The following is a 26,904-nucleotide window of genomic DNA, read 5'->3' as shown; positions in this document are numbered from 1 at the left end:
TTGCAGTTTTTTCGTGTCCAAAAAACTGCAGTATTACTTCAGAAAAACTGCAGTAATTTTTTCGTAAGGGACCCAACAAAACAAAATGGCACTGACGCACTGAGGAAAATATGCACTGACAAGCTGTCTGGGGACAAAAGATGGAACTGGCAGTCTGGTTAGGGATAAATATGGCAAACATAGTTGTTTGGGGCAACTATGGCACTCCCAAGCTGTTGGGGCAAAGCTGGCACTGTGGGAACTGGGTAACATGTTACTTGAAGTTTGGGGTGCAAAAAGGTGGGGTGGTTGCCATAGAAGATGGGTGTGGCTAGAAGTATTACTTCTGTTAAGGAGTTAGCAATATAGCCACACCAACCTGAGGCACCAAAGACATTTTGCACCCAGGTGTCGGAGCATTTATGACATATTCAGCTGGTAAGAATATTGTTTAACACTTATACCCTTCAAATCCACTTTTTTTTTTCTCCACACTTAAATTGCCCTGACCTACAGCTGGTGGGTAGGTGGGGAATTTTTATTACACCAGCCATGGGCTGGGGGCCAGAAATGGTACTTTACATGCTTCACCTTGCACACATTTGAATTGATTGTTGTCACCCATTCTTAGTTCACTGAAAAGTGACACAGTGGCACCGAATCTCTGAAGACTCTTTTGGGGCGGGTGCCTTTTGGCCTCCATTCCCCCTTGAAGACTTCAGTGGGTCCTTCCTTTGTGAAGGGACCCTAAAAGATCTGGCCCTACATTCGGTAGGAGTCAAGGAGCTGTATATTCACCCAGCCGCGGGGAGTGCAGCCCCAGAAGAAGATTGGGGACCTAGTATCCAGTGGCCTTATGAATTTGGAGCACCAGTTAACTTGTTTTCTATTAACATACCGAAAACATGTGGCACCTTGGGCTTACTGGAAATAAATGCATATGATCACGTGGGGAGCACCACCACAGAAGACTGTGCTTGGTCTCCACTGTGGCCCTACCGCTTATGGAGCACCATTAACATGATGGCAGGAAGCATTAGGAGCCTCAGACTTTGGAAGAATAAAAAGAACATTATCCGACTGTTAGGACTATAGAATACTGATATATTCTGCAAACTCTTTGAGCTCCTAGAATACAGGGACATAAACAAAAGAATGGAGCGCAGAGCGATTTATCTCCCAACAAGGACACTTGGGTATATGAACCTAGGTGGTGATGCAAAAAGGGGGCCGCACCAGCACTCCATAAATAATAAAACACACCAACTCAGACATTTTTAAGAGGTAGTTCTTCAATCCGAGCCAGCTCATTTATAAAGCCCAGTGTTTAACTGCAGAGGCCTCCCTGTAAGCAGCTTGCAGAACGACCGTTGCGCTTCTACGCAGGGTCACATTGTACAAAGCAAAGTCCACGAATTTGGCGGACATTGGCTGCATTCCGTGAAGCGAGAAACTACATTTCCCGTGACCCACGGCGCGTCGTTCTTTTCCTAGTATCCGGTAGTGGCTAGGGCAGAGCAGGTAGGACTTCCGATGATGTCAGTGGAAGAGAGTGAGAGAACCTCAGGATACGGAAAGCCTACCGAGAGACAAACCGAGGGTCTGTCCGACACCGTGAGGGGCAATTCCAGCCCAGACCAACTAGGGTGAGACCAAGTAGCCGGCAGCAGTCCTTCTTTGTCTTTTTTACGCTCTTTCGCACTTTTACACAGCTTTCCCCTCCATTACTAACTCACTATGTCTGCCCCTTTCCTTTGTACGGGTCCCCGCCCTGTGCTTGCGTCCACCCGCAGCGACCCTCTGTACCGTAATTCTCTTTAGTGTGTTGCAGGATGTCCGCTTCCGGTGTCCCTCTCGTTAGGAGCAGGGCCGTTTTGCTGCAGCGGTGGGTCCAGGTGTTCCGCTCCCCATATAGCTAATCAGTGCAGGGGAGTGTTCCGGGAAGGAATGTGTAATTATCCCTGGGATCAGTACTGGGGCAATTAACAATATATATATAACCTTGGGGCCTGGGATTTAACCAAGAGCTAGTCTCTAGTGTCAGGTGTGCCTATTTGCCCTGTGTCTATATGAATGCTATTGTTTACAGGGTTATATAGTAAGGTTTATGATGAAAACAAGACCATGTTACCCCCAGCTCACAATAAACAACCTTCCATCACTTATCCAATTAAATTCTCATCCATCAGACAACCTTTCTTTGCTGATTCATGTTTTAACATCCTTACCAGACTGGTGTAATATGGGGATTTCAGTGTAAATGGATATATGTACTAACTATATATATATATATATATATATATATATATATATATATATATATTATTCACAGTCCATGGTTCATACTCATCCGAGTCATTCAATAAGATTATTCTAGGATAAAATCTCCCTGTTAAGAGAGTAACCACCAATGTAATTGTGTCTATTCAAGTGCCTCGTTTCATTATTTTTATTAAAAATATTTAGATTCAGGCCATGGTAAATAAATGCCTTGTCTGTTTAATCCTGGATGTTAAACTCGGAAATGTCAATGAAAATGTTCCACGCAGTGACTCGGTGATGATAACCATGACAGCCCAAGAGCCGTTTAACTAAACTAAAAACTCAGCCATCACATATCCTGTTCTTACAAGAGCCTCCTATTGTTTTACTTAACAGCAAGATAAACCTGGATAAAGATTTATATAGTGATGGAGATGTAAGAAATGCTCTCTGACCCACACAGATTGCACTATTCCAAGAATGCAGCCATCAAAAAAATTGAATGTTAGACAAATTGGCACCTTTATGAAAAAGTGAGTACTCTGCTTCTGGCTATGTTTAAACATAAACCCGATTTATATGAAATTTGGCATTGTCCCCTCTTAACGTTGTGCTGGTTTTGAGTATCTTCATTCCAAAAATGAAGCAAGCAGTCGAATGTACGTTTTTATAATGTTGCAGGAACTCAGAAGGATACAATAATAGTATCACGGGTTACTCATGTAATGATGGTTTTCAAATACACGGTGCAGGTTGTGTATTCGTAGATATCCAACCTAATTATATGTTGCCGTGCGTTGATTATCATTGTGCAGATATGCAGTGTGGTCACGCTGTGATCGTTCCATCCCTTCCCATTAAATCGCTTGCATCTGGTGGGTGCTGGGGGCGCTTTATCGTAGGCTCAAAGTCTTCAAGCTCTTTCTGAAGAGTTTCTGTATGTTTCCTTGTATAGGCAAGGTACAGAAACTGTGTGTAATCTGTGGTATGCTGCCCTGGGGCAGTTTGTGACGTTGCTTTTCGTAGAAAAACTCTAGTTTGTTTTGATGCGGTAAACAACGCTACTTCCCATACCTCCTTCTGTTTTAATGCATCGTTAATGATTTGCTTGCAATGCAATAATATATATATTTTTTTATTATTAAAGAAAATGTATAAATGTTTAACCAGCCAGAATAAAAGTGAATTATTGGTCCACCAATCGTTTTCTATGTATCAGATCTATATTACATAAAATACAGTCCACAGACTTTCGATGCTGTTTCTAGTAGTCACAAGCTATAGATCTTTGAGAACCATGTTTTTAGACAAACTTGATTTTGACTTATTTGACCGGATCTTTGTTTTAAATCAGAATATAAAACCCAAACACTTTACTATTTACATGCCTTAGTAAAGATCCCCCGCTGTCTTACCTATGGGACACGGATTTGTAAACCTGAAGTCAATCTTCTGAGACCCATTAGATTAATTTCCATTTATTATCGTAGTTTCCCTTCAGTCCTTGTCCTTCTTTGTCTCCTTTTCCAATGGTTTATTATTTCGCATCCTGATAACGTAATACTTTTATTGGCAGCTTTTTCCCCCTCGCTGGTATAACAGCAGATTTTTTTGGCTCAGAGTTACACGGTGAAGTGATAATGTGTTAAAATCTATTCTATGTAAGTTGGGCACCAAGTCCCATTTGGGCGAACAGAAAGATTAGACGTGATCAACGTCCATTGTCTTCTAGCTAGCTTGGTTGGAGAAGAACATGAACACAATGCTCTAGTACTCTGTAAGAGTGGTGTGATTGAAGATCAATTCTTTCCGAGACTATGTTGTACAAATTCCTGTTCCTGCGCGTGGTGTCCCATTCCCCTTTCTGTTTTGCATTGTGCCATGCTACAGAATATGAAGGCACTTTGTTAATCAGTAACCAATAATTCCTCATGATATGATTTATGTTGTAATGTTTTCCATAAAAGAATATTTAACCGGTGATCAGCCGCCTGAAATCCAGTAGACAACATGTAACCTATGTAGCTATAACTCCCATAACCCTCAGCAGCCGTTCTAAAATAAGAGTATGGCTACCTGTCTAGCACAACAGCAACAGACTGTCTAAACTTGTGTCCCTGGCCCCATATTGGCTACAGCATCAAGGCAGGAGTTTAGCTGAATCGTTGCCATGGTTTGACCCGCTGATCTGTTCTCTCATCTTTTCTTTGTAATAATTACTTATTATTTGAATGTATTAATAAAATAAAAAAGCCACCATTTCATTACCGAGCCCTGGGCAGGTAACAAAGTGCTGTTTCTATGTGAACGCCTGCTCGGGTTGTGCAATCTAGCACAGTAAATTTTGTCCTTCTAAAAATAGGCTGCGACTGTGTTAATTCTGCGTGTTTGGCAGGGGCGTTTCTTCGATATTTTTAATTTCCACAATTCACAGCACTTCCTCTCAAATAGTCAGTAATGTTTTTTACCATTGCTTTCATGTAAAGTAAAGAGACAGTTTAATAGTTTTTTTTTTTTAACCCCTTCACCACCCCAGGGGCTTGTAGTACCCTACGTACAGTGTTTTGTTTTTTGTTTTTTACCATATGTTGGTATAATTAGGATTCCACTTTAACGTGTTTGATGTACCCACACAAGTTATACATCCTTTTGTTTGAAACCATAGAAACGTGGCAAAAAAAATAAACAAACTTTTTATGCTACAAAGGGTAGACAGGACATAATTAGTATACAACATAAGATGACATACAAAAAAAAGTGAGATGGGCCCTGTTCAAACAAGCTCACAATCTAGAGGATTGTAATTTTGCTTAGAATTTCTTCTACACAGTAGGTGCAACTGATCAATGACCCAAATACGGTAATACCTGGCAACATCCTCTGATTAGATGTACCCCACATACATATTTTTATGTTCTAGATGGCCAGGTCAATCCCTCACATAGTACCCTAGAGGGTAGAATTTTTAGTAGTTCTGGCTTATGGATTTGAAGGTAGTGTACAGATGGGAGTCATACTTACATGTAGTGCTGGGGCAAGGGAATGTCAGGGTTTCATTTATTGATGTTATGGCACTGTGTTATCCGTGCAATATGGGTCTATATTATGGACTATATGGTCTAAACAGACCCTGCTGAGTCTCTCCTGTCCTCTAGTGACATTCTGGTCGGCATCAGCAGTGTCGGCTACCGGAAGGGAATCCCAGATTATTATTATTATTATTATTATCTTTTATTTATATAGCGCCAACAGTTTACGCAGCGCTTATTGGGCGTTCCGCATATAACAGCTTCGGCAATAAGCCACCCTTTTTGGCTTCTGCTGACGGGGGAGAGTCTCTGCCGCTGCAACAAAGTTGGGACGTACTGGTACGTCCTAATGGGCGTCTTATCACAGCTTTTAAGGGCATACTGGTACGTTGATATGGTTGCAAAGGGCATTAAAAGGGGCCTGCAAGTTTTGCCATTTACTGCTGCAAGAGGACATTCATGGTACACGGAGCAGCTAGTGTTGCAGGCAGACACGTATAGGGAAAAAGATAACCTTGACCTTTTGAATCCCCAGCCATGTTCTCTTTGGCTACAGAAAACATAGGTACAGCACAGAAAAGCGCTAGCATTTTTACATATTTCAGCACTTTTCTATATGCAGTACTGAAATCTAAGCCTTGGCTTGTATTTATTTTCTTTTAACTTTAATTTTGTTACTTATTTGTGATGTATAGTTGCTTCTGAGCATACTCTTGTTCTTCATTGTTTGCATATACATGTCAGTCGTGGCATAGTATTTAAAAAAAATTAAAAAAAATGGTTTAGGCAGCAGACGTGTAGGCAAATGTAATATTTTTTTTAAAAAATGCAGTAAGTCAGGCATGTGTGTACATTCCTGTTTGTGTAAACCTCCCACATGGCTCAGTAAGAACTAGATAAATATTAACCTCGCCAGTGTGCCAGGGCAAAGTAACCAAAGGCAAACACACAGTCAAATATTACACTCACCCAAGGTGTGTAGAATATAAACTGTACAGTGCAAAATGTTTTTCGCAGGTGTGAAACAATGCTGTGAAGTAAGAATGCTTTCAAACATAAGCATGTTTATAGTTCATCTATTAACAAAATGCAAAGGGAGTGAACAGGAATAAAATCTAAACCAAATCAATATTTTGTGTGACCACCCTTTGCCTGCAAAACAGCATCAGTTCTTCCAGGTACACACATTTTCAGGAACTCGGTAGGTGGATTGTTCTAAACATCTTGGAGAACTAACCACAGTTCTTTGGGATTTAGGTAGCATTGGTTACTCTCTCTCTCTCTCTCTCTCTCTCTCTCTCTCTGTGTAATCCCACACAGACTCGATGTTTAGATCAGGACATACCATTACTTCAAGGGCTCTTTATTCTTCAAGCTGAAGATAGTTCTTATTGGCTCTTGCTGTATGTTTGGGGTTGTTGTCATGCTTCGGAATACATTTGGGGCCAATCAGATGACCCCCTGATAGTATTGCATGATGGATAAGTATCTGTACTTCTGAGCATTGAGGAGATGGTTAATTCTGACAAAATCCCCAACTGCATTTCCAGAAATGCAGCCCCAAACTTGCAAGAAACCACCACCATGCTGCACTGTCGCCTGCAAGCACTCATTTATGTACAGCTCCCCAGCCCTTCAGTGAACAGACTGCCTTCTAGTACAGCCAAATATTTCAGTTTGACCCATTGATCCAGAGCACCTGCTGCCATTTTTCTGCACCCCAGTTCCTGTGTTCTCATGAATAGTTGAGTCCCTTGGCCTTGTTTCCGTTTCAAAGATATGACTTTTTGGCCGCGAGTCTTCCATGAAGAGCACCTTTGGTCAGACTTACCTGGCCGTTGATGAGTGTACCATGGTCCCACGGTTTAATGGCAATTCTGAGGAAAGTAAGCATTGTGTGTCTTTCATCTGTTTCCTTGGCCGAATTCTACAGCCCTCAACATTGTCCATTTATTGTGCTTCTTCAAAGGAGTTTAGACTGAGCATCTGGAAACTCCTTATCCGGTGTAACTATCTTGTGGATTGTTGCTGTGCTCAGTCTTGCTATGGTGTATCACTTGGCATTTGTGTTCCGCAACCTCACCTTGTTAGTGAGTCCAGCTGTTCCTCACCCAGTTTGATTCCTCCTAAATAGCTGTTTGTTAATGATTGTCTTTCAACCTTCATATTAAATTGATGGTCATTCACACTTGTTTAATTGTTTAATCATAAACCAAACTATGTGCCTACAAAATCCCTGACTTTGTGCAAGTGTACCTAGAAGAATGAATGTTGTTTTGAAGGCAAAGAGTGGTCACACCTAATACCGATTTGATTTAGATTTTTCTTTTGCTCCTTTACTTTGCATTTTGTTAATTTATATATATTATTATATTATTGGTATATACAGATTTATATGTATGTACCTTATACGTGCACTTGAGTATAAACGTATACACATATGAAGAGATGTGATTGCTTTGCAACAAACCCAGTGCACTCCTGTTCAGACTTGCTGTTCACATTCTGAATTATTTAGCTCTGCTTTTCTTTCCACTTGTTTAACTCTTCGCTCATTGTTACACTTTACTGACCTATATAACCTTGGTTTGTGCAAGATTGTCAGACTGCATGGCAGAGCCTTTGACATAGTAGTAATAGATACCTATGCTGCACGAGACACGCTGTTATTCTGTCAGGAAAGAAGCTGCAGCCACGCTCGATACAGGCCCGTTCTTGTAGCAAGCTGATCACGCTGCATAGGAAGAGTGATGAGATGGCGTAAATGGCTGTATCCACCAATCTTTCTTTGACTGGGAGGATTGACCCTCCCACTTGCCCAATAGTGCCACCTCTGGAAGGCGTTTCAGGGTTACCTTTTAATAGCGTGGTAAATATTGTTACACAGTGCAGGGGTAAGGTTACAACTCTGTGATCTCTTGTATGGGAGGCATTACGAGATAAGTTTCTCTTTATCAATTAGTGGATTACATTGGCAAACGCTGCTGAGAAGGCTCTTCCGGGGGCACACACTACAGGACTGTCTTTGTGGAAAGTGAAATTCTGTATGACTGAGCTATTTTTATTTTTTCTTTTCTATTTTCACAGATTCTCCACGGAATTGTCCCCCTCACTCCGCGCCCCTGCAATGGAGGACAGGAGCGGTGAGTCCTAAGTTATGAATTGTTCTGCTCCTTGTTCAGGCCTGTGGACCTGGAGCTTTCCACTTATATCCCTGTAAACGATTGTAAGCTCTTGGGTAATTCAGTCTCTGTTTGTAATCTATAATAGCATTATGTCTATACATGCACACACCTATATTATGTAACCCTTTGAATTCCATCCATGTCTAAATCATACACCATTTGCCCAGTAGACCTAGGAAGTCAACCACTTATCCCATATCCAAATAAAAAATATGCAGCGCTTTTACCCCCAATCCAGGATCTTGCAGGTTTAAATGTTTGTGCAGGGGCCCATGATAATTGAGACAGCAATAATTTGGCAGCCTCTTGTATAAGAGAAATAATGTCTGTATGTGAGCAGAGATGGGTACTTGGAACAATTGGTTCAGTGTAGCTTTGATATGCCGACAAGTAAAAAAAAAACAAACAAAAAAAAAACATTAAGACAGTCATCAGCATGCAGGGACAGTAATCTGATTCCTGCTGACATACAGAGATCAGAGACTCCCCACATCTGCAAAATCCCCAGTAAAAAAATAAGCATATGTATGTTTTTTAACATCATTTTATTACTCTTATAGAATATTGCTCCAATAACTTGTAAGACAGAATAAGGGTAACCAGAACTATTACCCACAAAACAGTGCACCAAATGTGCAACAAGATAGCATAATTGTAGTAAACTACTGGTATATCTTACGCCTCGATTGCAACTCTTTGGTGTAATTACATCATTGGACCTCCATCTTATAAGTGCCTAGTGTACAGTATGTTGTATGCTGTCGCTTACATGGCTTTTGTATGTGTCCTTCTTGTATGTAGAACCACATAAATTGGGCATACACTTATCAAATATTTTTCTCAAGCCATCCCTGAAGCTGGCAAGTGGTGGGTACACTGCCTGTGAGCACTGCTGGACTGGAGATGTGTATCACTGAATGTACCTCCAGCCAAAAAATGTCTAGGGAATCTGTCCAATCATTTCTAAGGGGGGGGGGGGGAGCACTGGACTATTGCGTTTATGTGATGTCTGGAATGCCCCATTAACTTCTGTAAAAAAAATAAACTGTATGTTCCCATAAAGCATAAGATAAAGGAAAATCTGTTGGGACTCTTGGCACTCCAAGCGGTAAGTAGTTTATTACAGTATGCACCGTTGAGCCCAGTGTTCTGTACTTAATAGTGTTGGTGGTAGGCGCTGGTTGTCATCCCCTCAGAAAGCTTCCCTCTGTACAGGGGCTCTGGAAGATCTGACATCTCAAAGAACAATGATTACCCTGACCCCTTATGATCACATGGCCCATACAATCCAGAACTACTGCTGGAGGAACATGGCAAACTAATAATCCACTGTGGCTTAGTTTGCACCAAGATTATCGCCGTTTCACATCTTTTCGCATCTTACAACACATTTCTTCTTACGAGGTGCTTGAAACATTAAAGGGCAATCTAATGTCCCATGCACCCCACCAATGAAGACGTATATATTACCGCAGTGTAACATGCATTCATTAACCTTGTATGGCAGGATAAAACCCTAATGTTAAGGAAAGCTGCAGCTCCCTTGCGTTGCCCACCTCACAGTCTGACTTTGCACTTGAAACATCCAAGTCCATCCATGGGGAGGGAGTCTCATATCCCCAGTGATTCTCATGGGGAGGGAGTCTCATATCCCCAGTGATTCTCATGGGGTGGGAGTCTCATATCCCCAGTGATTCTCATGGGGTGGGAGTCTCATATCCCCAGTGATTCTCATGGGGTGGGAGTCTCATATCCCCAGTGATTCTCATGGGGAGGGAGTCTCATATCCCCAGTGATTCTCATGGGGTGGGAGTCTCATATCCCCAGTGATTCTCATGGGGTGGGAGTCTCATATCCCCAGTGATTCTCATGTGCTCAAGCCTACTGGCTGCGAGTGTACTCCATGTTTATAGTGTGAAAGAGGTGGTATGTTCCGCCGAGTATTTGGGTCTGATGAGAGGCAAATGCATAGGGGGAATTCTGCTGAATCCCTCCCGGCATGTGCAAATGGGAGAAAACTATATTTTAAAGGAAGCGTTCCAATTTAAGTTAGTGGGAATGCTTTGTGTGTGTGCACCAGGGCTCTCATTAGACCCCTTGAAATTCCCATCGAAGCCAGCTGGCTGCCAGCGAGTATGTTGCTCACACACAATGACAACCTCCCACAAGCTGGTGACTAGGCGAATGCATGTGTGGGCATCCTGCAGAATCCACCTGACAATTAAAACTACATGATAGCTGAGTGGTCCCTTTAAAGTGCAAGTGGTGACTGGAGTGTCCCTTTAAGCCTGTTTGTGGCCTGGGGGGGAATGGCGAAGCCCTAACATGTATGTTTTATATGGAGTGTATCTTTGTAAAGCATCCACAAGAGTGCAGTATGACAGTACTTTTAATGTGGATGTGTGGATGAGCATAGTAAACCACAGCTCTATGGGAAATTATTTTGTAGGGAAATAAAAAGTATAACTAAAGAAGAAGATCAGAATATTGAAAATCTGTTTCCAGATTCTGCTACTATGAAATGTGAATTAAACGATTGCTTATTTTACAATAACACAGGCTATTTACAGGTTCTTGTTTTCAGTAGACATCATAACCAAGTAGTGTTCCCCTCCAAACTCTTTTGGATGGGACACACACTACTTAATCATGAGGTCTGTTTTGTTTGTTCCCAATAACTGAGCCCATTTCTTTCTAAAAGAGGGGGTTTCTCCTTGTGCCACAGGTGTAGGTGATACAAGGAATGGCTTATGAGAAAAGACTTGTCACTAAGAGGGAGTGGTGGAGACTGAATCAGACACTGAATCACACGTAACCCATTCTTTTCTAGATTGGAGTCGAAGGAGTGGTTCAGTTGAGTGGTATCAGTCTTGGATACTGTTTATACAAATTGATAAGAGGTTTAGTAAACAAAAACATTATAGAGTGCTGCTATACGCTCTTATTAGGAATAATGTATAAGCTGGGTGTCGTAGCCAGTACTGCAGGATATGGTACGGTATAAATCGAGAAGGGGAAAAAAAAAGGCTTGGCCAGGGTCTGAAATTCAGTATAGACCACATACACAGAGATACATATGCCGCTTCTCGGTGAAACCACCACTCACAGTAATATCATCCAAATGACATGCAACGAGCCACACATTATCAGCACTCCTTATCCCATTCATCAGCTGTTCTGTTAGCACATGGGTCATGTGAAATCACACCACGTGACCCTGCTTAACACAAATACAATCAGTGCATGCATAACACGCTTGCTTTTCTTCTGTGCTAAAAGGGCGCTGTATATAAAGGGAGTTGTTCTATCAAAACATGGAAGACATAGGAAGAGTTATATGGAAGAAATGAGAAGGTTATTGGGCAAGGTTGTACAGGATGATAGGAGGAGTTCACGGGTAGTTGTAGGGAGAGGTTGATGTTGCAAAGAGGTATGGAGAGATAGGAGTAACAAGAGGTCATGCTGAGGTCTACAAGGTGCTATCACAAGAGATATGTAGAAAATGAAGTTATTCGCATTACGGCCCTGAGCTGAGCTGCAATGCGCAGGCAACATACTAAACTACTGACTGCTCGGGAGGAAACGAGACAAAAGTCTTGTTAAAAAAAAAATAATAATAATAAAAAAAAAAAAATATATAGTAAAGTGCATTTGGTGAAAGCTCACACAAAATGGATTCCAATGTGAAGTGTATCGGTCTTTTGGACTAGAGGGTTCCTTTTTAATCACAGATTCTAAAACAAAAATCCACAAATCGACGCACCGCTTCTCTCATTCTTCTTGCGTATGTTTCTGTTTAAGGCGAAGGGATAATTACACCATAGATCCTGTTAATCCTGTTTGCAGCAGGGACTGGGTGTGGAAAGGGTTAAGAGGGCGGCAGTGGTATTAAATTCCCAGTGTATGTGTTTCTCACTTGACTGCTCTGCTCTTTTTAAATACGGTCCCCTCCTCTTCTCTCTATCTGCCCACAAGTCTCTACTTTATCGGGGAATTTTAGTAGCTGTAACAGTGGCATTGCGCCGGAGGGGAAGTCACCAGGGTGCACCAGCCGAGGGGATCGATGGGGCGAGCACTCTTCTCTCGGCCTATGATCCCGGCTCTCCGGGGTGAGTATACAAGGGGAGAAGGGAGAGGAATGGCAAGTGGTTATTTAACCCCTACTTGACCACAGAGCTAAGAGTGTGATAAGGATTTTGTTCTTGTAGATTTTTAACATGTATGTGGTAGTGTCTTTGCCGTGAAAAGCTTGCTTTAACTCTCACAACTTGCGTTTCTTTTCTATAATGTTTTATACAGTACCTTAGTAAAACTGGGGTATGTTTTTGCTCATGCATGAATGTGATTGTAATACTTTTGTTGTTGCTATTTCCTTTCTTTGTTTTAAACTCTCTCCTAGCTAATGCCATGTTACATTTCACAAATGCATAAGACCACCTTCCAAAATAAACTCCTATAGCCTTCCCCTCCCATCTATCCATGTAGCAGAGCTTTATAACTCCGTGTAACAAAGATGTGTTAGTTACTATGTCTTCATTTACAAGTACACGCTATCATACTCTCCGGAGTACCTCCTCCAGAACTCATGTGACTCCTGTAATGTTTTGTAGCTCTCGTGTAACCCGTGGCTTTTCCTGTCTCAGTACTACGTGTGGCTCCCGGTACCTGCCTTTTTATAATAGATCAATAAAGCGTCTTTGCTTACGGACCTCATGTTTATGACACTGCACCCTGTGGGGGCAGGAGGGATACAATTACGGTTATTGACAGGGGGCTGTAGGGGTGATACCTCTTCCTTCATAAAAAATATTTCCTCCCCTGAGCACTCATTATTATATGTTAAATCCCTTAATTATTTTCTGAACACTCCCTACAATTGAGTAACATATGTGCCAGCCTCCTACGACATAAGAAAAGCACTATTGGCAGGATTTCTCCATTATTATACCCCCTCCCAACTGCGATGCTCTGCTTAATTAACACTCAGAACTGTCAGACTCCCCCTTTATATATAGCGGCAATGTCCGCTCTCTCCTTACCTTTATAACATGCGCACGCAATGGATATATATTCCTGAAAACTGCAGCATTGGCAGTCTCTCTGTATTGGGCATGCTCATAGTATATACTGTATGTATTACCTTTCCATATAATACAATCGGGGAACGTAATTGTGCCCTATAACACATTCCTCGAGAACCCTTTTTATCCGTCTATTTTATTAGGTAGCGATATAGTAAATAGCCAACTATGGTGGCATACTGTCACTGGTCACATAAAACATAGCCGCAGTGTCCACCTCCCATATTACATGTACACACAGTGTATGCAAGTCTGTTATTATAGTGTGTGTGCGCGTGCTAAGCTGGCACGTGAGAGTATAGTTTGTACAGATATTGTATTTGAGTTGTTTGAACACAAAGCAACTTCAGCTCAACCGTTTAGTTACTGCAAACAAAGCACTGGGTTCCTCCATATACATACAGCGGCTGTGCCAGATTCCACCACAATCCTGTATTCTTAAGTGTATTAATATAGATATTCTGTAAACAGTTATGTTCAGGGTTGGAGCCAGTAAGGGATATATCCATAGAGAGAAATGTAAATAGTATAAAAAGCTACCGCTCTCGGAACCCCAGTGGCTGAAGGTTTGCATCTTGGCCCACAAATGCTGTATTGCGACTCGTTATCAGGAGACAGCCTACAAGCTGTTGTCCCGGTGGTACAGGACTCCAGTGGCGGTTAGTCGGGTTGTGCCTGGGAGCGACCCCGCCTGTTGGAGGTGCGGGGAGGACAGCGGCACTTACCTGCACATGTGGTGGAGTTGGACTGGACTGGGGTTTTCCGGTGTTTGGAGGAGATCACGGGTGAGGCGATTCGGCCTTCCCCAGGCTTTGGGCTCCTCCACTCTGAGAAGTCGTTGGGTAGTATGAAACGCTCCATCCTCCTTCATCTTCTTAACGCGGCCCGTAGCCTTATACCGCTATATTGGAAGCGCCCTATGGCTCCCCCCCTGCGTCTGTGGGTTTCGCGGGTAGAGGAGATCCGGACTTTGGAGGAGTTGATTCACCTGGCTTCTGACAGGATGGAGGCATACACGAAGATGTGGGCGTGCTGGCTCTCTTTTCTCTCCTCTCCTGTGCTTGTGACGTTGCTTCAGTGATAAACCTTGAGCTTCCTGATATCAGACTTTCCCTTACTGGCCCTTTGCTTTTTCTTCTCTTTCTCTTTATGCTCCCCTCCTCCGTTTCCCTCTTTCTCCTCCCCCCTTTTTTTTCTTTTTTTTTTTTTTTCTCCCCTCCACCTCCTTCCTTTTTATGTGTGTCTATATGTTTACCTCTACAACACACGGTCTCGCGGCAATTTGAATATGGGGTTTTGATTTTTGGCTTCCATTGCCTCACACTCCACATGTCATATTTCTTAAACCTACCGGTGGGGGCTGTATTTGGAATGTATCTATTACTGCCGATCTGAGCCTTATTATGTATATGGATCTTGACTATGTCATTGTCGTTGCATCTTTATTGTGATGCTTCTCTATGTTTCTGTATTGTCTGTGTCCTTAAACCAATAGAACTATCATTTACCTAAAAAGCTACCGGTAGTTTTCAGTTTTAGGGTATAGACCCTAAAGTGACTGGGAGCATGGCTTCCATATTGTTCCTTTTTCAACAATAAACTTGACATTAAATTAAATAGTTAAGTTAATCTTAAAAACTGTCTATGTGTTGGTCTACAATCGCAGTTGATGTATCCCAGAATACAGCTGACCCCACACTTCTTGATTGGCAGCCCATTTAATATCTTTCTAAACATCATTTTAATTGGTGCAGAAAGCAAGACATGGATAAATGCCCCAAATAATCTTTAATTGTCTCATACCAGGTAGGATGAAATCTTTTATTACGGATACCTCATTATCTTGACCTCTAAAGCATGTTGAAACAAAATTGCGTGCCAGATCCATTTTAATGAAATCATTTTACGGCAGATAAGAACCATTTGGCCCAATGGTGTTAATCATACCATGGTCTTGTCTCAGATTCAGGATTGCTTTATGCCTATCCCATGCATGTCTGTTTCCTAAATGTGGGCAGGAAAGTGTTAATGGTGAAGAAAACCGCATCCTCCAATCTCGCTCTCCCTGCAAGGCCCAGGGTAACTACACCTTAACCCTAAACCTATTCACCCCATGTCCCAAAAGTTTGATTTGCTTCCACCACCAAATTCTACGTAATGTATTAAAAATACCTAAGGAGGCTTCAGCAACCCCCTGAACTGCTCAGAATCTACAGAAACTCAATTTAGTAAAAAAGCTAAATTTCCAAATTAGAAGAGTGGTAAAGTGATAACTCTCGTTCTCCCCAAACGCAATGAGTTCAAAATTAGAGCACTAAGACAGAATTGATTTATATTGAATCTGAGCATAAATGTCACCGTGCTTATACAAAAATGATGGTTACAAGACCATACAAAAATACATATAAAACAAAAAAAAATAAAAAAGCAAGGATTAAACACAAATGAAAAGTATAATAATCCATGAGAATCTCCAGTCCTTTATCCAAAAAATAAAGAAATTCAAAAGGCTTATTCGCAGGTTGCCGTTCTCATAGGGATCTTCTTCCTTTGTCTTTAGGAGACGCCCATTTGATGTCACCTGGCAGGAGAGCGTGTAGCCCAGGCACTTTACGGCACTCCTAATGAGTTTGGTTGTAAAACCTGGCAGTGATCTCCTGCCTAATACTTTTGATATTATGGTATACCTGTCAGCTGGGTCACCCATTGTTATTTCTGAGGCCCAGTTTAACCCCACTCTTTCCATGCTTTCTATCGCACACAGAAGATTTTGTGATTCTACTATGGAAATTTAACTATATTCCTCAAATCCTAGCCCATGTGACCCCATGGTCCCCTGTAAGATTTTATGGCTGAAGATGCCCTGCATGTGTGCTGTCCATGTTCCACTGGTTTTATGTTGGGCTCTGGCCAGGTTTCCACAGAACATTTATGGAAGGATGTGGCTTAAGAAAAAAGCGATATCTTTAATTCTTTTATTCTCTTATTTTTTATTTTTTTTTTTACTTTCTTGTCAGCCACAGGTCAAACATCTTGTCCCTCATTCAGTAGCGGCACAGCATGTTCTCCATACCCTATGGAGTCTTATTACACTCCACAGCAATCCTTCTATGTTTTACACATTATGCTAATACATGCAGCTTTGTATACTTGCGAGCTGAAATAACTCTCCGCTCTCACATTCCAGCAGAGGAGGGGGACCCCCAAGCCGCTCACTCAGCACCACCTACACCCCCTACGAAGAGGAAGAGCAAATTTGCTGGCATTGGGAAATTTTTCAAGCCTTGGAAATGGAGAAAGAGAAAGACCAGTGATACTTTCCGGGAAACGTCAGAGAGTAAGAGCCATAACTCTTTTACACCCTCCAATTTCCCAACTTCTGTTCAGATTCTCTGTTTGTCTTTTCAGCCCTCTGCAGTTTCTTATATATTTCTTATATATGCCAAGTCGTTTTTGCTGTTTATCTTTTCTACTAATGCTTGCACACACGTTATCTTAGCTTCCACCCACCTACTTGCTCCCTTGTTCATTCTTTAGAGGTTTATTAAGTAAAGGTTTGTTTACAGGTCATAACTTATCTGTGCATTATGAAGATCCAGTCAGTTGAGCTTCTGCTGGAGCAAGAGTTTGGCTGGCCCTGTATAATGTATAGTTAACAATATGGTGTCTCCTTAAACATTGAATTAAGCTCAGCCCTTCGCTCTTGATGAACTTGCTAGTGTTAATAATGAAAAGTGAAGTGAAACTTTAAACCCCAAACTCTTCTGTCAACTCTTCCTTTAGTGAATAAGCCCCTTACCCTCTGTGCTACTTATGTACTATTTTTCAGAAGTGGTTATGCTCAGTCATAAGCTGCTGAACATTCTACTCTGTTCTGGAAAATAAAATCTTGACCTATTGGGTATTCACTTCTACCTTTAAGCTTATTGATTCCTTTATTCTCACTCTACTTCTATCAGTAATGATAGCATGCTCTCAGCTTTTCATTGTAGCACGAAGGTGCTTCCCTATTCCTCCGCTTACAATCTCATTTATTTATCGCCGCATCTTACACGTTTTCTGACACTGTTTCTTGACATGATCATTTTCCAGTTTTAGAGAGGAAGATCTCTATGAGGAAACCCCGGGACGAGCTTGTGAAGAGAGGCGTATTGGTGGAGGTCCCAGAGGAAGGTTTGTGTTATGGACACCATTTTTGCTTATGCTGATCCTGCTTTGTTAATGCCATGTATGCAGCTTGTGATATAAATATATAAGGTGTTTATGTAATATGTGCTCCAGATGTTCCAGAGGTATCCAGTTCCCCTCCCTTAAGAAATGGTCACTTGAGTGTGGTGCCTGCTGAGCCACAAGAGGATGAGGTTGGGTTAAAAAAGAATAGTCGACCAGGTAAGATGTTCTAAGTGGAAAGCCTCTCTTGGGTATGGGAAGCAAGTTGATTTGCAGTACTAAATTCATATTTTTCTGTCTCTTTTCAGATTCAACAGTGGTTCGCCCCGTGTCTGAAGTAGAACCTGTGCAGGATGGGCCACGTGAAAGCTCCAAACAGCCCCTCTTACCCCCAAAGAGACCACTCTCCTCCAGCAGCTCAATTAGCCAGGAAGTCCATGTAGAGCAAAATGTTGACTCATCCCCGGTCACGTCCCGGCAACAGAACTCTGCCCCTTCTCCTGCTCCTAGAACCAAGCTCCCACCCCCAGTCCATAAACTGCCCCCTATTCCACCCCCTAAACCTGTGAACCGCAACAGCAACCCGCTAATGGGTGAGTAATACTAAGGGCAGTTTAACCACTTCAGTACCAGAGCAAAAGTAACTGATATCGGTGTAATCCCTACCTTTCGTGACTATGTAGACTATCCCCTGTCAGAACAAATGGAACAGGCTAATACGTTCCCTGCCAGGGAGCAAATAGACTAACAAAAATTTGGCAGTGTAACTCTTTTTTTTTTTTAATTTTTTTTTTTTTTTTTTTTTTTTTTTTATGAAAGAGAAGTAGAGACTGTAACCGAGCTGGGCATGCAGCTGTGTGGGGCCAGCGGGCTAATGCTTGATAAACTGGCTCATGTGTGGGGAAAAAAGGCTTCAATAATTATAGCAAGAATGCTCATTGTATAATAAAATGTATCATTTCAAAAACAGGTACTAAAATAGGTATCAGGATATTATGAATGTGGTTTTAAATAGTGGTGAGCAGATGTCCTGTTTATAGGAAATTCGCTGCACTGGAAAATTATTTCGGTGGAATCCTGCAATAAAAGTGACCACAATAAAAGGGGAAATGCGGTCACTTTAATTCTAATTCATACATATAGAAAAATACTCTGTGTGCAGTGGTACATGTAAAATAATCCACTTTAGTGCAAATTTATAGCTGTATTGCTTTAGAAGTTTAGAAGGCTTTAACTTTGGTTGTTATAGCGATAAGACCAGACTTTGCACCAGAATCAGTTTATACATAACACGTGCTAATGAGATGGTTCTGCGGGCCAGTGAAGGATCATTGGTGAATCAGGACCTGAGACCTGTAGTATAGTTCTGTAACACTTCCCTCGTTTGTTTTCTTGTAGCGGAGCTGAGTATGGCTTTGGGAGGCACCACGCTGACACCTGCTGGCTCTCGACCATCCCCTCCTCTTCCCAACAAACGTGGAGCTGTGCCCCCTACGGATGTCATGGTCAATAAGGAAAAAACATATCGCCCTATCTCGCTTCCTTCTCCAATGGTAGTCGAAGCCCCAGTACCATCTCCGCCATCACCACCGCTTCCAGCTCACATTCCAGTAGCGCCTGTCCAAGAGATGCCCCCTGTGGTTCCTACACAGAGCACAGAAGAGGAAAGTCGGGAGCTGCCTCCAAACCTCCCACTGCTACCGCTCCACATCCGCATTCAACAGGCGCTGAGCAGTCCTCAGCCAATGCCCAGCATGGAAAACGGTCAAAGGGCGCATTCTCTACTCTTTATGGCCAACAATGGAGGTGCGGGTGAGGATGGGACGAGAGTGAGATCCCTGCCTGTTACTATTGAGCTTCTTAAAGTGTAAGTATTGATTATACCTCTTCCCAGTAACATTCTCTCTTCTCTTACATTGTTTCACCTCTGCACATTTTGACATTGCTTCCTCCCTCTCACTATCTTCTTTTGCATCCATTAGTACAAATGGATTTTGTACATTGCTTGTTGGATGTCATAGTCACTTTATCAAAACAGAACATTAAGATGCACCCAACATCTTCCTGACTGGTTGCTCAGTCTTTGTGCGCTGTGTTCTTTGTGGACAGAAAACCAAAATGGAAACATAAGGTGGCCACAAAAAAGACCTCAAAGGTGCTTTAGGTGCATAACATGGCTTAAGCTTCTCTTTTGACACCCTGTATTTCTCGTATGTGTTCCATAACATAGGAGTAGGAAAATATGTTACGTGACATGCGTTTGTGTAACACCACATTCTTAAGACTGTGTAAAACTTGACTAGTTGCCTTCCAAGCGAGGCCCTCTTTACATAAAATATAAGTTTGCCTTAGTCTGTCGATTTTAGTTTTGTCATCCTTTTGAATGTGTGTATTGTGAGAAGTGCTGCTTCAAATGTTGGAGCTATATAAATAAAAGGAAAATAATAAAAATAAATATTTAAATAGATAAATAAAAGGTTGAAATGGATCTTATAACCAACTGTGAAATGTTCTGCTGCAATGTCTCCATTGGTGGCTACGGTGAAAAGCCCACCGTTCAAACCTAGCACTAGAATCCCATCGTCTTAGTGTAACTTATTTTTAGTGGGTTTTTTTTTTTTTTTTTTTTAGTGGTCTAAACATTTATATTTCGTCTTAAATCATGTAGGAAGCCTTTTTTGATACGCTTGTCAAACTCCATAGTACCAAAACTATTTCTCAGTCCCTGTTTCACAAGATTGGATCGGAGAATGTACCGGTCACACAATGTGCTTGCTGTGAATTGCACATTTTCTCACTACATACTTTGCTCCAGAGGCTTCTTGCCTTCTCAGCACCTGGACGGATGCCGTGAAACTGCTCTGCGAACTTTAATTGGGGAAGGTGGCCGTTTGCTGCATTTGCTGTCCGTGATAACCCATTTTATTGAGAATGAGAAACCTAAAATAGGTTTATGCTGCATGTTCCTCCACTGTAATGAGGAGAGAGTTTATGGGTTCTCTTTCTGGCTCATGCTGTCCAGTCTTTATACTGCGGATGCAATATTGTCATTTCTCATGTGCAAGTAAATGTAGTTTTTTAAACTTTAGATTTGCTGTCATATAGCATGTTAATGAGCCTTTTTGTTCAGATTTTCTTTTTAGTCGGACTTTAGTGTTGGTGCCGTCTGCTTTTCTGCTTTCGCACTTGTGACAGTTTTCGTAGGTCACCCCACAGCCCCTGTATGTAAATCCAGTATCTTTCTTATTCTGTGCATAGAAATTTGTCTAATGAATTGCGTGGGGCTTATTCCACTTATAGCAAGGATAATTTGTGTGTGTGTATATATATGTGTGTGTGTGTGTATGTATATAATGAATTAAAATGTTAGTGTATCTTACATCACCCTCTATTTTTGGTAATTTAATTTTATTGTTAGAATAACTGTAAAACTTCCCCTGAAAGTAGGGGGTTATTGATGCACGTGCAGAGTACCAGCACTCCTTACTCAGTGTTCATTCTGGAGGCAACGGCTTGTCGGAGAAGCGTTTAACATTGGGAACACTGCTTGGCTTTATGTGGAAACGGGGATAGTGGCGAGAAACGGGGTTGCTTTATTGATGCCTGGAAAGATTGGGGCCATGATTGGCCTTGTGAAGCACTTCAGTTTCCTACTCATCCCAGGGTATTGAGTTGAAGTGTAAGGGCCACGAGAGTTAGACCTCTAATTAAGTACCTTGTCTGGGCCGTATCCACCCAGGTGAGGTGTATATGAGAATGAAAATTATTTATGAAGTATCTTTAAAATGCTTAATCACTATGTAACATGACTAAGATCTGTAGGCACGTATTACAAATTCAGGAGTAAGGAATGCTTACATGGTAAGCGAGTTTAAGCATTTGTATTTAGTCATCGTTTGTGTCGCTATACAGGCCTGATGATGATGATGATGATGTCAGCCCAGAGGATGATAGCTTATCTCCAGAGCAGCCTGAACATGCCTCAAGAGTGTATATCGGGGATGTGCCTTCCGTAACTGTCATACCAAGCAATGTACCATCCAGTTTGCAAGAGGAGGAGGAGGATGAGGAAGATGAAGGTGTCAGTGACAGTGACTCTGAAGGGCCTATCCTCTACAAAGATGATGATGATGATGACGAAGATGAGGAAGAAACAAGTGAGTGATTATTTGATAGAATATTTGACTTGTGAGAGATGTCATCATTATCTGCATTTTGGCATTATATTGTTTTGCTGTGAGCACTGTCAAATGTTGTTGTAGTCACTGGTGAAATTTTTATCCCCCCCCCCCCAGGCTCCCTGGCTAATAAGGTCAGAAGGAAGGATACTCTGGCCATGAAGCTGAGTGGGAGGTCAGGGTCCCAAGAATCTTCCACAGAGATTCCACATCGAAGCAAAGAGGAGTGGACTCAGATCAGAGAGCAGATTGGCTCCCAACTGAACCGGAGACTGAGTCAGAGACCTACGGCAGAGGAGCTGGAACAAAGGAACATCCTCATACGTGAGTAGGGAACTAGGCACCAAGTGGGGAAGATTGTCGCAGGTTGCAGGTGAATTAAGATAAAAGCACCACCAATTTAATTATGCATTAATCCTGCAAATTGAACCTGTATAAAGCATATTGTTAATCTTTTCTTACCTTGGTTTGATTTAGAAACATTTGACCGCAGATAAGAATTATTCGCCCCATTTAGTCTACCAGATTTTTGGATGTACAGACTCAGACCTTTATTATTTAGAACATAAAGATTATATATATATATATATATATATATATATATATATATATATATATATATATATATATATATATATATATATATCCTTAATATAGATTTAGAATAGCCATATGGCTGTCCCATACATGTTGAAATTGTTTCATGGTTTTAGCCTCCAATACTTCTTCTCAGAGGGTTTTTTTTTCCCGTATTTATGAATGGATGCACAATTTGTCTTAAACTAGGCTTTTGTTGGTGGAAACTATTGTCCTCTGAACATACATGCTAAACAGCAGAACATTTGCTGGCCTCTTAACGGTTGGCTAGACATAAAGGCAGAGAGATATAAGCCTCATCTGGATGTGGAGGGAAATAGAGACACTTGGTGAAATAAGTTTTGGGTAGGAATTGGCAGAATGTGAAATGGTTATACGTACATTATACAGCATATAATGTGCCATTGAGTAACACTGGTGGACCTGTTTTCTTCACAGAAAAAAATGAAGCTGACAGGCTAGCAGAAAAACGGGAGATCAAAAGACGTTTAACGCGCAAGGTATTTGTCATCCTCTTGTTTAGTATGCTCTGTTAATAAACATCCATATTTTTGCATAGTATGCTCCGTTTGCAAAACTTAGCTTGTCTTCAACGTAAATGTAGATGGCGGAGTCCGATTGGGTATTTGTAGTTTATATCTGTATTCTTTTGGTATGCAGATCAAAGATAAAACATTCTAAGAAAACTGGCTTCCCAACAGGTTTTTTCTCTGTGCAGTGCAGCATTATCTTTTTATTTATTACTACTACTACTACCAGTTTTTGCATAATGTTAGCAGACAACTTCATATTACCCATTTGTATGTGTTCCAGCCCTATTATTTTAGCCCAATCTACTAGACAAACACTGTAATCATACCGCCTGTGGTAAACAACAATGTCTATACATGAAAGGTTTTTATTGTACAAGCAAGAATTCGTTAGCATTGCCATAAACAGAATACTTGCTTTTCCCACAAAACATCTTGTAGTTCTACCACCGCAGCAATGGATTCTGGGTAGGAATATATGCAAACAAGGTTGGCAATGATCACCTTTTTCAAAAAAAGAGTGACTGCCTTTTAAATGTGCCAGGCTTTGAGACTAAGGTTTTTCGTTTTTTTGTTTTTTTTGTTTTGTTTTAAAATAATTATTTAGGGAAATGTGAAAATCCGAGCTGGGGTCATGTGCTGATAGTAGATGGAATTCACACATGCACTTTTATCTCAAATAGTTAACGTGCCAAGCTCGTCTGATTATGCCCATGTATCTGGAGCTGTGTGTTCACTGATATGGCTGGAATGTGTCAATATTTAACATGTTTAGGCTTGTGAATATAATATAATTTTTTTTTTTTTTTAAAGCGAGATTGGCCACACTAAGCTAAAATATACAGCTGTTTGAAGACAGTATTTTATGTAAAAACTATTATTGTAGTGTTTTGGACACCTCAGCTTGTGTGCAGGCATAATTATTACATTTTTAAATAATTCCTTGCCATTTTCCTTATGTTTGGCACATGGTATAGAGAAAATACATAATAGAGCTGAAAATTGGCAATTTAGGCATGATCTGTGACAGAATTTGTCACAAATAATTGGACAATGTCTCCTTTTTTGGGTGCTGATAACTAAGGTTCTGTAGTGCACACGCTTAGTTTTCATTTTTTTTTTTTTTTTTTTAGAATAGATTATTGTTGGCAGCATAATCTGTATTCATGTTGAGAAAGAAATTCATATTTGTTAGGGAAATATGTTTGAATTTGTCATACGATGGTGCAGAGCCCACGGGCGGCATAATGCTGGATGTGGTAATACGTATTACGGCTTCACCGAGGTGGGCATCCACTAGGCCGGCGTGTTGTGTTCTCAGTAGAACAGCCAGTGCTTGGCAAGTCTGTCTGTTGGTTGCTTCTTCTTGATAACGTAGATCCTATCCACATGTCTCAAACAGACTCAAACCTCTGAAAACTGACCGTATGATCCTCCTACCTAAATACATCTATGTAATACATTAATACCAGAATAATAGAATAAATACTACATAAAACCTATACAAGCACAAGCATTTTTGTGTAGGCCTCTGTAATAGCTCTTTGCTTATTTTCACACTTCTGTACTTTGTCTGCAGCTCAGTCAGAGGCCCACAGTGGCTGAACTGCTGGAGCGGAAGATACTTCGGTTTAATGAGTATGTGGAGGTGACAGATGCACATGACTATGACCGGAGAGCAGACAAACCGTGGACCAGGCTGACTCCTTCTGACAAGGTATCTACGCCTTTTAGAAACCATGTGAAATGATGGCTCTCCATCCTTATCTCAGCTACTTCCCACCCTTTTAAACTATTGGCAGCCCTCCGGCTTCTTTTTATTTATTTTGTTTTGTCTTTCTGGTGGCATATAAGCCTGGGTATTAGACAATGTGGCCATCACAGTTACAGATAACCTGCATATATTTTAGTTGTTTTGATGTATGACTGACAAAAGAGCCTTTTGGCAATTTGCCGCCATTTCTTTGGTCGGCATTTGTAAGCAGTTTGAAGTGTGTGTGCATGGTGGAACCACAAAGCCCTTGGGTAGGAAGATGATTTCAGGATCTTAATAGTCCTTTACTTTGACAACACTTATCTTTAAAACACACTGATTACAAAAGTAAGTTAAGTATTGCATCTACTAATCCTAAAATCAAAATTAATGTTTATATATATATATATATATATATATATATATATATCTGTACAAAAATGGATATAAATCTAATCTAACTAAAAAAAATAATGGTTTTGACCATAGAATACTTTGTACTGTGCTGTGTTAAGGTGCCCCAGCTATACTTGCTTATGGTTTTGCTTATTCAAATGTTCCTGTTGCTGTATCTCACAGGCAGCAATAAGAAAGGAGCTAAATGAATTCAAGAGTTCCGAGATGGCTGTACACGAAGAAAGCAGAAAATATATACGGTACGTCCTTTAAAGCACAAAACCCTTCCAACTTAGTCCTCCCCCGGAATTCTGTGTAATTCTTTTTCCTTTTTATTACAGGTTCCATCGACCCTAACCTGCCATTACATGAGGAAGAGGAAAAGCATTAGGGGCTAGAAGCACTTACCTACCTGTCTGTTGTGCCAATCTCAACCCCTACCCTTTGACTTATTTACCTCGTTCCTGCACCCCATGCATGTTACTTTGCTGAGGGTATTGAAGAGTGATGACTTTTTTAGCCTCGGGATTCCTACTGTCCATATTGGACTTTAGAAATGTCTTTAGAAACTGGAATAACAGCCCCCGTCAATGTTTGCAATGGGTTGCCATTAACTGCTCTTCCACTCGTGCCTAGCGGGTGCCTTATTACAATTGTTAAGGAGGGCAAGGGCTGGCCCTGTCTCTTCTTTCTTAAAGTAACATCCCTTTCTAGCAGGGGAGGTGTTCATTCCCCCCTCCCCCACCTGCAGGGATGTCTGCGGTTTTGTGATCTCTCTCAGGGAACGGTAGTGCGAGTGGTTTATCTTAATGGTCAAGCAGGTAAGTGATGTTCATAGCTTGGCCTTTTACTAGTGTACCTATGTGTGTGGACTACTAGAGTATGGACTGTAATAAATACTGTGATTGTATATTCTATAAAACACAGGTGACCACAATACCCTATCCTTCCATATAGGTTTCCTGCATGACCTAAACACATTATGTAGAACGTTTTAAAGAAGCATAGTGGCAACTAGAAGTACCCTATATTTTTTGCTTATGTTCGTACAGCCGCATTGTTTCCCTTATAGTCCAGTGGAGTCACAGAGAGATCATAGAATCGAGGTGGCATGGTGCATCTTCTTTGGCCCACATACCTTTTTTTTTTTTTTGGCTGCAGAATGGAAGCAAAGCATGGAGGTTATAAAAACCATTTTATGAGGTTAAGAGATATTAAAAACACTATGCCTTAATGTAATGTGCTTTAAAAGGGTTTACCGTGTGGCACAGTGTATGTGTATCACCCAGGTGCCCTTTGCATTAAAGGGAGCAATTGCAACTGGAATATTATGTCCTAACGTGTGTGTATATAAATTTATATATACTTGGATTGGATCAGCATCTGTATATCAGTTTGTCTAGATCTGAATTTTAATGACAAAAATAAAAAAGACAATTATTTTAGGAAAATGTGCTTGTTTTGTTATTAAAAGAAAAGAAAAAAAAACACACACACACCCCAATGCATAAACATTTATATTTCAGGGTTTCTGTTTAACACAACTATGCTTTTTAATCATTAAGTAAAATAAAGCTGGAAGTTTTTTTTTTTCAAATGCTGGATCGATCCCTTTGGTTTTTTTTTTGTTAACACAACGTAAACAAACTTCTCATTTCTAAAATCAATACAATGCGCACAAGAACCCAGTGTGTTTTAATATTGGGATTTATAACACTCTTTGGTCATATTCTGGGACTTCATA

The 26,904-nt window shown here is 41.0% G+C and overlaps 1 protein-coding gene across 1 annotated transcript; it reads left to right on the top strand.

Moving 5' to 3' along the window:
- Window positions 1-7,074: 7,074 nt before the first annotated feature.
- On the top strand, window positions 7,075-25,517 carry LOC149287981 (phosphatase and actin regulator 4-like). Its single transcript, XM_089492306.1, has 13 exons — window positions 7,075-7,156; window positions 7,949-8,030; window positions 8,358-8,413; window positions 16,724-16,873; window positions 17,629-17,709; window positions 18,015-18,299; window positions 19,105-19,573; window positions 21,619-21,863; window positions 22,002-22,208; window positions 22,920-22,981; window positions 24,591-24,728; window positions 25,344-25,420; window positions 25,502-25,517. The coding sequence occupies exons 1-13, from the start codon at window positions 7,075-7,077 to the stop codon at window positions 25,515-25,517; spliced, it is 1,950 nt and encodes a 649-aa protein (XP_089348432.1).
- Window positions 25,518-26,904: the final 1,387 nt, after the last annotated feature.

The sequence above is a fragment of the Sceloporus occidentalis genome, unplaced genomic scaffold (assembly GCF_023333645.1).
Source record: "Sceloporus occidentalis isolate IW3139 unplaced genomic scaffold, rSceOcc1.0.p SCAF_55, whole genome shotgun sequence".
NCBI classification, from domain to species: domain Eukaryota; kingdom Metazoa; phylum Chordata; class Lepidosauria; order Squamata; family Phrynosomatidae; genus Sceloporus; species Sceloporus occidentalis.
This window is presented reverse-complemented; position numbering and strand designations above follow the sequence as displayed.

Excerpts from the sequence above, each read along its gene's own strand:
- LOC149287981 (XM_089492306.1), top strand. The coding sequence starts at position 7,075 with ATGAAGAGCACCTTTGGTCAGACTTACCTGGCCGTTGATGAGTGTACC. Across the intron at positions 22,982-24,590 it reads AAAGACGTTTAACGCGCAAG|CTCAGTCAGAGGCCCACAGT; the intron begins GTATTTGTCATC and ends CTTTGTCTGCAG. Across the intron at positions 24,729-25,343 it reads GGCTGACTCCTTCTGACAAG|GCAGCAATAAGAAAGGAGCT; the intron begins GTATCTACGCCT and ends TGTATCTCACAG.